The 14161-nt window shown below is 40.9% G+C and overlaps 1 protein-coding gene across 1 annotated transcript in view; it reads left to right on the forward strand.

Moving 5' to 3' along the window:
* The window catches only part of ADAMTS3 (ADAM metallopeptidase with thrombospondin type 1 motif 3), a gene marked incomplete at both ends in the record, with an annotated part of 151262 nt that overhangs the window by 571 nt on the left and 136530 nt on the right, over positions 1-14161 (forward strand). Inside the window, one exon of the mRNA XM_081333324.1 lies at positions 9199-9226. Coding sequence (XP_081189450.1) covers positions 9199-9226 — 28 coding nt within the window. The remainder of the gene's footprint in view (positions 1-9198; positions 9227-14161) is intronic.

The raw sequence follows: 14161 nt of genomic DNA on the forward strand, positions 1-14161 counted from the left end.
AAAAAAGCTTTTTTTCCGGGTGGGGGTAGGGGGGTGGGGGGGCCCTCCTCTCCTTCTCCCTCTCTTTCTCTTTCTTTCTCACTCTTCTCTTTTTTCTCTCTCTCTCTCTCTCTCTTTCCGGCCTTTTCTCTTTGTCCCTTTCTTCCACTCTCTTTGCTTTCTCTCTCCTTCTCTCTCTCTCTCTCTCTCTCTCTCTTCTCTTTCTCAGGCTTTTCTTCTTTCTCTATTTCTCCCTATTTCTCTTTCCCTCTCTCACTCTTTCCTCTCGTTCTCTCCCTCTCTCTTCGCCCTCTCTCTCCCTCTACCTCTCCTTCTCCCTCCCTCCTTCTTTTCTTTCTTTCTTTCTTTCTTTCTTTCTTTCTTTCTTTCTTTCTTTCTTTCTTTCTTTCTATCCTCCTCTTTTCCTTTTTCTTCCTTCCTTCTTCCCTCCCTCTCTTCCTCCCTCCATTTTCCTTCCTTCCTTCCTTCCTTCCTTCCTTCCTTCCTTCCTTCCTTCCTTCCTTCCTTCCTTCCTTCTTCTTTCTTTCTTTCTTTCTTTCTTTCTTTTCCTTTCTCACTCTCTTTTTCTCTCTCTCTCTCTCTCTTTCCCTCTTTTTCTCTTTCTCAGTCTCTTACTCTCTTTTTCTGTCTCTCTTTCTCACTTTTTCTTTTTCTCCGTTTCTCCCTCTTTCTTTCACCCTTTAGCTTTTTCCTCTCTCTCTTCCTCTCTCTTTCCCCTCTCTCCCTCTCCCTCCCTCTCTCCCTCCCTCCTTCCCTCCCTCCCTCCCTCTTTCTTTCTCTTTCTTTTTTCTTACTGTCTTCTTTCTTTTCCTTTCTCACTCTCTTTCTCTCTCTCACTTTTTCTCTCTTTCTCAATCTCTTTCTCTTTCTCTCTTTCTCAATCTCTTTCTCTCTTTTTCTGTCTCTCTTTCTCTTTTTCTCCATTTCTCCCTCTTCCTCTCTTTCACTTTCTAGCTCTTTCTCTCTTTCTCTCTCTCTTACCTCTGCCTCTCCATCCTCCCTCCCTCCCTCCCTCCCTCCCTTCCTTCCTTCCTTCCTTTCTTTTTCATTCATTCATTTCTTTCTTTCTTTTTCATTCATTTCTTTCTTTCTTTCCCACTCCCACTCTTTTTCTCTCACACACTCTTTTTGTCTCTTTCTCTCTCCCTCTCTCTCTCTCTCTTTTTCTTTCAGTCACTCAGTCTCTTGTTCTCTTTTTCTTTTTCCTTCTCTTTTTCTCTTTTATACTCTCTTTCTCTTTCTTTTCTTTCTTTCTTTCTTTCTTTCTTTCTTTCTTTCTTTCTTTCTCTCTCTCTCTCTCTCTCTCTCTCTCTCTCTCTTTCTTTCTTTCTTTCTTTCTTTCTTTCTTTCTTTCTCTCTCTCTCTCTCTCTCTCTTTCTTTCTTTCTTTCTTTCTTTCTCTCTCTCTCTCTCTCTCTCTCTCTCTCTCTCTCTCTCTCTCTCTCTCTCTCTCTCTCTCTCTCTCTCTCTCTCTCTCTCTTTTTCATTCCTGCCCTTGTGCGTGTGTGTGATGAGTGTGAGGTATTACAGGGCTGGTTTCTTAGCAGATCCAGAAGAGCCAAAGGGGTGTGTGTGTGTGTGTGTGTGTGTGTTTGTGTGTGTATGGGGGGGGAGGCTTATTCCAAACCAAGGGAGGTGAATATTAGCAGAGAGTTCGAGAAAAGAGAATTGGATGAGATTCGTTTTAGCTGGAAATAGACTTCGCTGGTTGAAGGTGATCGTTGTCAGAAAAAGTGGTCCTGTCTAACACTCCCAATGACGAGAATGTCCTGAAGAGTTTATGTCGATGCAGCTCCTCAGTTGTCCAGCTTGTCCAGATTAAGTTGAGTCATGGCAACGGGACTTATTTTCTTGACTTTCTGAAAGGTTATCTCTGTGGGGTGTTCAGTTCTTTGCTTGCAGAGGTTTTATTACCTGACTAGGTAACATCATCAGGCTGAGTGAGTGTGGGGTGTTTACATAGAGTAGCTTGCCCTGCCAATGTTGGTGGGAGTCAGTGGTGGGATGCAAATAGGTGAACAACCGGTTCTCTGTGTGGGTGCTGCTTCTGGAAGTCCGTTCTGGGCCTGGGCAACAAAAAAAATTAGCTACCGGTTCTGCCGAAGCGGTGCAAACCGGCTGAATCCCATCACTGGTGGGGGTGTAGTTTTCTCTGGGGTAGCCCCCCTCCCCCCCCCGCGATAAGGATATTGTTTTCTGCTTGACTGTTTGTCTGGTGCTAATCTCTGCTTATCTGATTGTAGGCTGCTGGAGAGGATGTGTTCTGATCTTTTGGTTTCCTTCTTACCCTTTTAAAATCTCTTTTGAATGGGGTGTACCTAAGGTTTATCTCTACGTGTCTATTGAGGTCTGAGTGACAGGCTTCCAGGAATTCCCTGGCATTTGGGGGTTTGGCTTGGTCTAGGACAGGGGTAGGCAACCTTGGCTCTTTTATGACTCGTGGACTTCCTGACAGTGAGGACAATTAACCAGTGGAACAACCTGCCTCCAGAAGCCGTGAATGCTCCAACACTGGAAGTTTTTAAGAAGAGACTGGACAGCCATTTGTCTGAAATGGTAGGGGGTTTCCTGCCTGAGCAGGGGGTTGGACTAGATGACCTCCAAGGTGCCTTCCAACATCATCATCATCATCATCATCATCATCATCATCATTATTATTATTATTATTATTATTATTATTATTATTATTATTAATGAATGAATCAATTCTCAGGTTCTCCAGATTCCCCCCCCCCAAACACCCCCCCCCCACAACTGTTAAAGATAGTCCCCAACTTACAACCGTTTGTTTGGGGACCATTCAAAGTTAAAACAGCTCTGGAAAAAAAGGTGACTCGTGACTTTTTTTTTCACACTTAAGACGAATGCAGCATCCCCAGGGTCACATGATCAAAATTCGGACACTTGACAATCGGCTCGTATTTACGACAGCTGCAGTGTCCTGGGGTCACGTGATCCCCTTTTGCGACCTTCTTACTAGCAAAGTCCATGGGGAAAGCCAGATTCACTTTACAACCGTCTGACTAACTTAACAACTGTAGTGATTCATTTAACACCTGCGGCATTGAAGGCCATAACGTGGGGCAAAGCTCCACGAACAACAACTGCTTTGCTTAGCCATTTGGGGGTCCATTGTGGTTGTAAAGTGAGGACTGTGTGCATTTCTGACCTCTGTCTGCTCTTTTACTATGAAACTTTGGTTGTGTACCAGGTCTGTGGGTACAAAAAAAACCCCGCATGCCTCTTTTGTGCCTGGGTTGGATGGGTGCTGGACAGGGGGTGGACTAGCTGATCTCTGAAGCCCACTTTGGCCTCTATACAACATTTCGAAATGCTTTCTAAGCATTCCTCTTTCTTTGCAGTAGGCCAACCAGAAGGGGACATTGCAAAACGAAATACATTTCCTTGTCTCATCTTTCACTGAAATTGCTTAGGGAAAAAAAAGTTATTCCCTTTTAAGAATATTTGCAATTTTCTCACAATCCTTTTGCAAGAGAGAGGCAGATTCTGATTTAGCAAGGCAGGGGACTGGCAAGGAGTGCTGTGCATCAACACAACTCTTAGCATAGAGACTTACTGTTTCCTGTTTAAAAGACTAAAGGTCTTTCACATACACATAGTCCTCATTTAGTGACCATTCGGAGTTACCATGGCACTGAAAAAAGGGGCTTACGGCCTTTCTTTCACACTTATCACCGTTGCAGCGTCCCCAGGGTCAGGTGATCAAAATTCAGACACTTGGCAACTGACTCGTATTTATGATGGCCGCAGCGTCCCCGGGGTCCCCTTCTGCGACCGTCTGATAAGCAAAACCAATGGGGAAGCCGGATTCACTTAACAAGCGTGTTGCTAACTTAACAACCGCCATGGTTCACTTAACAGCCGTGGCAAGGAAGGTCGTAAGATGGGGCAAGACTCACTTAACAAACATCTCGCTTAGCAACACAAACTTTGGGGCTCAATTGAAAAAAATAAGGTTCTACATTTAGGGAAGAAAAACCAAATGTACAGGTATACTGTAGGTGGTTCCTTGCTCAATAGTAGCAACTGTGAGAGGGATCCTGGAGCCCTAGTGGACAATCACTTCAATATGTGCCAGCCGTGTGTTGCAGCTGCCAAAAGAGCCAACACAGTGCTAGGCTGCATTAACAGAGGAATAGAATCAAGATGACATGAAGTGTTGATACCACTTTACAATGCCTTGGTAAGGCCACACTTGGAATACTGCATCCAGTTTTGGTCACCACAATGTAAAAAAAGATGTTGAGACTCTAGAAAGGGTGCAGAGAAGAGCAACAAAGATGATTAGGGGACTGGAGGCTAAAACATATAAGGAACGGCTGCTGGAATTGGGTATGTCTAGTTTAATGAAGAGAAGGATGAGGGGGGACATGATAGCAGTCTTTCAGTATCTCAGGGGCTGCCCCAAAGAAAAGGGAGTCAAGCTATTCCCCAAAGCACCTGACAAGAAGCAACGGGTGGAAATTGACCAAAGAGAGAAGCAACCTAGAACTAAGGAGAAACTTCCTGACAGTGAGAACAATTGATCAGTGGAACAACCTGCCTCCAGAAGCGGTGAATGCTCCAACACTGGAGGTTTTTAAGAAGAGACTGGACAGCCATTTGTCTGAAATGGTATAGGGTTTCCTGCCTGAGCAGGGGGTTGGACTAGATGACCTCCAAGGTCCCTTCCAACTTTATGATCACCATTCTTATAATTGTGGGCGTGAATCAAGGACTCCCTGTATGTCTTTATTTACCTTTCGCAGTCTGGCGTGGATGGAGATACAGGTGGTCCTCACGCTGCAAAAAGAGCGGAGCCCCAAATTTCTCTGGCTAAGCAAGGCAGTCATTAAGTGAACTTTGCCACCGTCGTTAAGCAAAGCGCAGCAGTTCTTGAGTGAATCATTGACTTTGCTCGTCAGAAGCCAAGTCTGGCAAGGCGGCCAAAGGGGATGACAGGAACCCAGGGAGACTACAACAGCCATACACATCCGTGCTGCTTGCAAAGCACCTGAATTTTGATGACGTGACCACGAGGATGCTGCAACGGTCACAAGTGTGGAAAACGGTGCTCGGTCCTTTTCTCCACTGCCTTTGTAACTTCAGACGGTCACCCAAGGAACGGTTGTAAGCCAAGGACTTACCTGTGCAGGGCGGTAAACCTCGCTGAGTATTTCAGCGCGCAAGTTTAAAGAGACGCCGTAAAAGCTGCCTGCACCGGGGCGTGGTTTTGAAAGGCAGTTTTATATTGATGATGGATAGATATTTATCTTCCTAGTGCCTCCCCTCTCTTTATATGACCATAAAAGCAGGGAAAATGGGCGAACTGTTTAGCCCTCCTGAATAAACAGTGACTGCCAAGTTGTCTGAGACTCTCTTAAGGTCTCCCTCCCCCCCAGCTGGTCCCCACATAAATTAAGAAGCACATAAATTGTAACCTTATGGTTCAGAGAGCTGCTTGTGTTTTAAAATCACAGCTGCTGGCTTCCTCACTGAGGAGGGAGCTACGTCTTGCACAGGGCGGCTAACATCTGCATGCAGTAGCGTTTGTAAACAGGGATGGGATGGTAGCTATTCCTCGCCCAAGAATTTCAGACCGGATGCTACTATTGTTTGATAGTTTGTTTGTTTGTTTGTTTGTTCGTTCATTCATTCATTCATTCATCATATTTCTTACCCACCCGTCTCCCTTAGAAAGGGGCTCTGGGTGGTTAAAAATATGACATATCAATAGGATAGGATAGGAGAGGAGAGGAGAGGAGAGGAGAGAAGAAGAGAGAATAAGGAATAGAATAGAATAGAATAGAATAGAATAGAATAGAATAGAATAGAATAGAATAGAATAGAATAGAATAGAATAGAATAGAATAGAATAGAATAGAATAGAATAGAATAGAATAGAATAGAATGGAATGGAATAGAATAGAATAAAAATAATGCATAGAATAGAATAGAGATAAGAATAGAATAGAACAGAAGAGAAGAGAAGAGAAGAGAAATGAGAAGAGAAGAGAAGAGAAGAGAAGAGAAGAGAAGAGAAGAGAAGAGAAGAGAAGAGAAGAGAATAAGGAATAGAATAGAATAGAATAGAATAGAATAGAATAGAATAGAATAGAATAGAATAGAATAGAATAGAATAGAATAGAATAGAATAGAATAGAAATAAGAAGAGAAGAGAAGAGAAGAAGAGAGAATAAGGAATAGAATAGAATAGAATAGAATAGAATAGAATAGAATAGAATAGAATAGAATAGAATAGAATAAAAATAATGCATAGAATAGAATAGAGATAAGAATAGAATAGAACAGAAGAGAAGAGAAGAGAAATGAGAAGAGAAGAGAAGAGAAGAGAATAAGGAATAGAATAGAATAGAATAGAATAGAATAGAATAGAATAGAATAGAATAGAATAGAATAGAAATAAGAAGAGAAGAGAAGAGAAGAAGAGAGAAGAAGGAATAGAATAGAATAGAATAGAATAGAATAGAATAGAATAGAATAGAATAGAATAGAATAGAATAGAATAGAATAGAATAAAAATAATGCATAGAATAGAATAGAGATAAGAATAGAATAGAACAGAACAGAAGAGAAGAGAAGAGAAATGAGAAGAGAAGAGAAGAGAAGAGAATAAGGAATAGAATAGAATAGAATAGAATAGAATAGAATAGAATAGAATAGAATAGAATAGAATAGAATAGAATAGAATAGAATAGAATAGAAATAAGAAGAGAAGAGAAGAGAAGAAGAGAGAATAAGGAATAGAATAGAATAGAATAGAATAGAATAGAATAGAATAGAATAGAATAGAATAGAATAGAATAGAATAGAATAGAATAGAATAGAATAGAATAAAAATAATGCATAGAATAGAATAGAGATAAGAATAGAATAGAACAGAAGAGAAGAGAAGAGAAATGAGAAGAGAAGAGAAGAGAAGAGAAGAGAAGAGAAGAGAATAGAATAGAATAGAATAGAATAGAATAGAATAGAATAGAATAGAATAGAAATAAGAAGAGAAGAGAAGAGAAGAAGAGAGAATAAGGAATAGAATAGAATAGAATAGAATAGAATAGAATAGAATAGAATAGAATAGAATAGAATAGAATAGAATAGAATAGAATAGAATAGAATAGAATAGAATAGAATAAAAATAATGCATAGAATAGAATAGAGATAAGAACAGAAGAGAAGAGAAGAGAAATGAGAAGAGAAATGAGAAGAGAAGAGAAGAGAAGAGAAGAGAAGAGAAGAGAAGAGAAGAGAAGAGAAGAGAGAATAAGGAATAGAATAGAATAGAATAGAATAGAATAGAATAGAATAGAATAGAATAGAATAGAATAGAATAAAAATAATGCATAGAATAGAATAGAGATAAGAATAGAATAGAACAGAAGAGAAGAGAAGAGAAGAGAAGAGAAGAGAAGAGAAGAGAAGAGAAGAGAGAATAAGGAATAGAATAGAATAGAATAGAATAGAATAGAATAGAATAGAATAGAATAGAATAGAATAGAATAGAATAAGAATAGAATAGAATAGAATAAAAATAATGAATAGTATAGAATAGAAATAAGAATAGAATAAAAGAGAAGAGAAGAGAAGAGAAGAGAGAATAAGGAATAGAATAGAATAGAATAGAATAGAATAGAATAGAATAGAATAGAATAGAATAGAATAGAATAGAATAGAATAGAAAAACATCAGAACAGAACAGAATAGAATAGGCAGTCCTTGACTTACAACAGTTCATTTAGTAACCGTTCAACATTACAACAGCACTGAAAAAAATGACTTATGACTTCACGCTTATGATCATTGCAGCAGCCTCATGATCATGTGATCAAAATTCAGTTACCAAGCATCTGAATTTTAAATCACATGACCACGGGAATGCTGCAACAGGCGGGCGTAAGTGTGAAAAACGGTCCTAAGTCACTTTTTTCAGCGTCGTTACTAAATGAATGGTTACTAAGCCAACTGTACTGCCTTACAGTTCCTGACAAGGTGGCTTTGAGGAGAAGAAAGAAAGGTCAAGGAGAAGGCTGAAGGACATCTAGACAGACCTAGCCCAAATTTATCCTTTTTGCTGAATTCGTAGAGCTGATTAGACCTTCCCTGAACAGAAGGCATCTAAAAAGCAGTTGTTACAATCTTTCTTTGGTGCCCTGCCTCTTGTCTCTGTCTTCACCCTGGCCAGAAACAGACCAGAAAACCTGATTAACTTTATGCTGGCATTTAAGGGATGCTTCGACTAGGATATCTATGGGGATTCTCAGTCATCCAGGTCATGGTTGTCCCAAAGGTGCTTTTTTCCAGAAGGCAGCTGGACTTTCTTGTTTTTCTTTCTTTCTTTATTTTATTTATTTTAATTCCATTTATATCCCGCCCTTCTCCGAAGACTCAGGGTGGCTTACAAGCTTAGCAGTAGCCTTCATTCTATGTATATGCCTGCTTATTAGGGCTTTCACACACACACCCCAAGTGGCATTATTACAAAGTCAGCTTATTGCCCCCAACAATCTGGGTCCTCATTTTACCTACCTCGGAAGGATGGAAGGCTGAGTCAACCTTGAGCCTGGTGGGATGCGAACCTGCACTAATTGCAGGCAGCTGGTGTTACTTAAGGAGGCATTAGCCCACTGCTCCACCAAGGCTCTTGGATGAGAAGCGAAACGTCTTCAAAGAAAAAACAAGGCAGTCCAGTTGCCTCCTGGAAAAAAAAGCACCTTTGGGTTTTTATTAGGATAAAGGTAAAGGTAAAGGTAAAGGTTCCCCCGCACATGCGTGCTAGTCGTTTCCGACTCTAGGGGCCAGTGCTCATCTCCGTTTCAAAGCCAAAGAGCCAGCGCTTGTCCGAGGACGTCTCCGTGGTCATGTGGCTGGCATGACTAGATGCCAAAGGCGCACGGAACGCTGTTACCTTCCCACCGTAGTGGTCCCTATTTTTCTACTTGTATTTTTACGTGCTTTCGAACTGCTAGGTTGGCAGAAGCTGGGACGAGTAACAGGCGCTCACTCTGCTACGCGGCACTCGGGATTCGACCCACCAAACTGCCGACCTTCTGATCGACCAGCTCAGTGTCCTAACCCACTGAGCCACCGTGTCCCTTTATTAGGATACCTTTGCAAAAATGGCTTTTTAGAGCATCCTTCCCTCTGCTCAGAAGTCAATTAATATTTCTCTGATTTCTTCCAGGCTACTCATCAAGAAACTGTTCAAACAGGTAAGTGGCTTGGATCAATTGGCTTATTTGCTCTGTTGTTTATTTATTTGCATACAGTATTTGTTTGTGCTCTGCCAGTTGCTATTTTATTTCTTTTTTTTTAATTAAAGAGTTTTACAAAAACAAAATTTTACAATATATCCCCAAATCCCTCCCACCCCAACCCCCCCCACTTCCCCCCCCCCCCAACTTCCCAGAGCTAAATACAGGATTATAGTTACAATAATCATATTCTAAATAAAAATTATGCATAATATACAATTAACCACATTCATAATGCGCTTTAACTCTCTTTTAACATAACTACCAACAACGTACCAATAACAATATCCCACTAAAATCTACTCATAAGCTAAATGGAACTTTTTAGTCCCATATTTGTTTTGAATATAATTTATCCATCTCCTCCAAATTGAAATATATCTTTCCTGTGAATGATCCTTCAGATAAGCAGAAATCTTAGACATTTCTGCAAGATTCGAAACTTTAAACACCCATTCTTCTACAGTGGGCAAACTATCCTTCCAATATTATTTCTTTACTTGCATTCAGTATTTGTTTGACACCCCCCTCCCCTTCACCAAGGCTCTGAGTGGCTAATTTTTTTTAAAAAAAAATCTCAACTAATTCATACAGAATAATAAGCAGTGCTTTTTTTGCAAAAGAAAAAGGTGCCGGAACTCACACATGTCATACAACCTGCCTTGCCTACCCTACAAGGTTCCATCCAAAGAAGGTGCCGGAACTCCGTTCTGAGCGTTCTATGAGAAAAAAAAAGCCCTGATAATAAGTAATAATAAGTACTCTGGGATTTTAGAATTCAAAGAGACCAGTCCCTCCTGCATGACACTCCAAGCTTAATCATTGTTGATAAGAAAGACAAAAAAAAAAGTCCGGATAGTGGATATTGCAATATCTGGAGACGGTAGAATACAAGAGAAAAAAACTGGAGAAAAAACAATTGCAAAATAGAAAGACCTGCAAATAGAAGTAGAACGACTGTGACAAAAGAAAGCAAAAATTGCACCAATAGCTATAGGCGCCGTGAGTGCAATCCCAGAACATCTGGAGCACCACAAGAGCACCGTCCAGCATTGTCAAAATCCCCACCAGCCAATTGCAAAAGGCAGCTTCACGCAGAATAATTTACATCCTGCAAAAATATCTCTAAGGCCGTCAAACACCGTCTGCTTCTCCCCTGGTCTTTTGGGAAGAACGGGACGGGTGAATAAAAACGCCAAATTTAGTCTGAACATCTGGCTAACCGAACCTCACAACCGCAGCCACCCAAACCGTGTGCCGATGGGAAGCGAGGTTTGTCCTGACCTTTCTTGCCACGGTTGTGAAGTGAATCCCTGCAGTTGTTAAGTTAGCAAGGCGGTTATAAAGTGAATCCGGCTTCTCCCATGGACTTTGCTTGTCGGAACGTAGCAAGAGGTGACCCAGTGACTCCAGGACATTGCAGCCATCATAAGTAGGAGCCAGTTGCCAAGTTCCCGAATTTCAATTACCTCAATCGTTAGGTCATTATGCAAATCTGGCTTCCCTCATTGACTTTGCATATTGGAAGAGCTAGCTGGGAAGGTTGCAAATGGTAGCCATGTGACCCCCGGGAGAGTGGCTCTCATGAGGATTTTGGATTGATTTGTTCAATGTCCATCAGCTTGGTGGGTTTTTGGTCATTTACTGTATTCTTAGGAGTCATCTCCAAGTTCAAAGGTATCAACGCTCTTCCTTTCCGGCTTCTTCCAAGTCCAATGTATGCTTCAGTAGAGTGTCATTGGGAATACCATAGCTTTCCCAGTTCCAATTTTTGTAGGGATAATGGAATAACAGAATAATTGAGTTGGAAGGGACCTTGGAGGTCTTCTAGTCCGACCCCCTGCTCAAGCAGGAAACCCTATGCCAGGGGTAGGCAACCTTGGCTCTTTTAGGCAACCTTGGCTAGCTTAGGAATTCTGGGAGTTGAAGTCCACAAGTCATAAAAGAGCCAAGGTTGCCTACCCCTGCCCTATACATTTCCAGAAAAATGGCTGTCCAGTCTCTTCTTAAAAACTTCCACTGTTACAGCATCCACAACATCCTGAGGCAAGTCGTTCCCCTGCTTAATTGTTCTCACTTTCAGAAACTTTCTCCTTAGGTCTAGGTTGGTTCTCTCCTTGATTAATTTCCATCCATTGCTTCTTCTCCTGCCTTCAGGTGCTTTGGAGAATAGCTTGACCCCCTATTTTGAAAGACATCTGTGTTTGAGAGATACATTCCCAGAACCTCAGAAAGCAAATAGGTGGCAAAAATTCTCCGGGGTTGAGCACCGTCTGCCAATGCATAAATTAAGACCTGAGTCATGAAGGTATATGACTCAGGTCTTAATTTATGCATTGGCAGACGGTGCTCAACCGTCAGCTGATAATAATAATAATAATAATAATAATAATAATAATAATAATAATAATAATAATAATAATAATAATAATAATAATAATGATAATAATAATAATAATAATAATAATAATAATAATAATAATAATAATAATAATAATACAAAAATGCCAAATCCAGTGAACATCTGGCTGACTGTGCGATGATTAATAATAATAAAATAGAAGAGAAGAGAAAAGAAAAAAATATAGAATAGAATAGAATAGAATAGAATAGAATAGAATAGAATAGAATAGAATAGAATAGAAAGAATAGAATAGAATAGAATAGAATAGAATAGAATAGAATAGAATAGAATAGAATAGAATAGAATAGAATAGAATAGAATAGAATAGAATAGAATAGAATAGAATAGAATAGAGAATAGGAAAGAATGAGAAGAGAAGAGAAGAGAAGAGAAGAGAAGAGAAGAGAAGAGAAGAGAAGAGAAGAGAAGAGAGAATAGGAAAGAATAAGAGTAGAATAAGAATAGAATAGAATAGAATAGAATAGAATAGAATAGAATAGAATAGAATAGAATAGAATAGAATAGAATAGAATAGAATAGAATAGAATAGAATAGAATAGAATAACAGACCTGGAAGGGATCTTGGAGGTCATCTAGTCCAACCCTCTGCTCAGGCAAGAAACCCTATAGCATTTCAGACCAAAGTCTCTTCTTAAAAACTTCCAGTGTTGGAGCATTCACAGCTTCTGGAGGCAGGTTGTTCCACTGTCAGGAAATTTCTCCTTAGTTCCAGGCTGCTTCTCTGCTTGATCTTCCCATCCGTTGCTTCCTACCTTACTGATAATGAAGAAAAAGTAGCTTTTGCAGCTGGAGGAAAAGATAAAAGACATCTTCAGCTAAAGGTCATTTAGTGGCCATTTGAAGTTACAGCGGCGCTAAAAGAAGTGACGTATGACCGTTTTTTTGTACTTACCACTAGCATCCCCACGGTCAAAATTTGGAAACTTGGCATCTGGCTCATATTTGTGACAGTTGCCATAACCCAGGACAGGGTTTGTGTGTGTGTGTGTGTGTGTGTGTGACGCGATCCCCTTTGGCCACCTTCTGACCAGCAAAATCAATGCAGACGCCGGATTCACTTCACAACCCTTTTACTAATTTAACAACCGCAGCGAGTCACTTAACAAGGAACAGTGGTAAAGGAGCGCCCCAGGGCGTGTGTGTGTGTGTGTGTGTGTGTGTGTGTGTGTGTGTGTGTGTGTGTGCAAAATTCGCTTCACAACTGTCTCGCTTAGCAACCGATATTGTGGTTGCTCCGTTGTAGGTCGTAAGTCAAAAGGAGTACCTTGTATCTTTGGTGTCGGAAAAGATCTGCCATCCTAGATCTCTTTGGAAGATCTGTAGCCAGAGGAGGGGGAAGGAGATCAAACTGACAGCGCAGATCATTTTTTTTCCAGCCTAAGTTCTTACATTCAAACTTCACCAGCTGACGTTGGCTCAATGCCTTTCCAAGAAGTGACTTGGCTGCTGTCTGCAAGCTGAAGCCAGACATCCTTGAGCAATGAAGGGGCCTGTCATTAATCCTGAGTCTACAAGAAAAGTTTGAATGGCCCTTGAGGAATCTTTTGCCAAGGAACGCCCCCCCCTACACACCCCTTGTTGAGGAAAGACAGCCCTTTCTCCACTGGCTTTTTTCTTTCTTTTTTTTTTGCAAATCTGCCTGCGTTAAAGCACCTTTAACGTGGAGAGACTCCTTGAAAACATAAGGGATTTTGCTGTAACCGTTTGGGCTTTTAATCACGCGAAATAAGATAGTGGGCACCCACCTCATTGAATTCCCCCCCCCCCCCCCGTGGCCTTCACTAGGAAAAGTTGCAGGAATTGGGGATGTCTAGTCTAACGAAGAGAAGGACTGGGGTGACACGACAGCAGCCTTCCGATATTTCCAATATATATATATAAAAGATGTTGAGACTCTAGAAAGAGTGCAGAGAAGAGCAGCAAAGGTGATTAGGGCATTGGAGGCTAAAACATAAAAAGAACCATTACAGGAATTGGGTATGTCTAGTTTAATGAAGAGAAGGACGAGAGGTGACGTGATGGCAGTTTTCCAATATTTGAAGGGCTGCCCCAAAGAAGAGGGAGTCAAGCTGTTCTCCAAAGCCCCTGAAGGCAGGACAAGAAGCAATGGGTGGAAACTAACCAAGGAGAGAAGCAACCTAGAACTAAGGAGAAACCTCCTGACAGTGAGAACAATTAACCGGTGGAAGGAAGGATTTCTCTCCCTCAAGTATCTTTAGATTGCTTCGCCGTTAAAAACATTACTGACTCAACAATTGCAGTGATTCACAACTGTGGCAAGAAAGGTCGGAAGACAGGCCAAAGTTCACCCATCAACTGTCTTGCCTAGCAACAGAAATTTTGGGCTCAGGTGCAGTCGTAAGTCGAGGACTACCTGTACATTAAGCCAAGCCTACAGTATGTGGGCTCACTATGTTTCCTTAAGCCATCATTATTCCTTACGTGACCACACGTGATTGGAACATTTT

This window comes from Vipera berus (assembly GCF_964194415.1).
Source record: "Vipera berus genome assembly, chromosome: 7".
Classification (NCBI taxonomy): Eukaryota; Metazoa; Chordata; class Lepidosauria; order Squamata; family Viperidae; genus Vipera; species Vipera berus.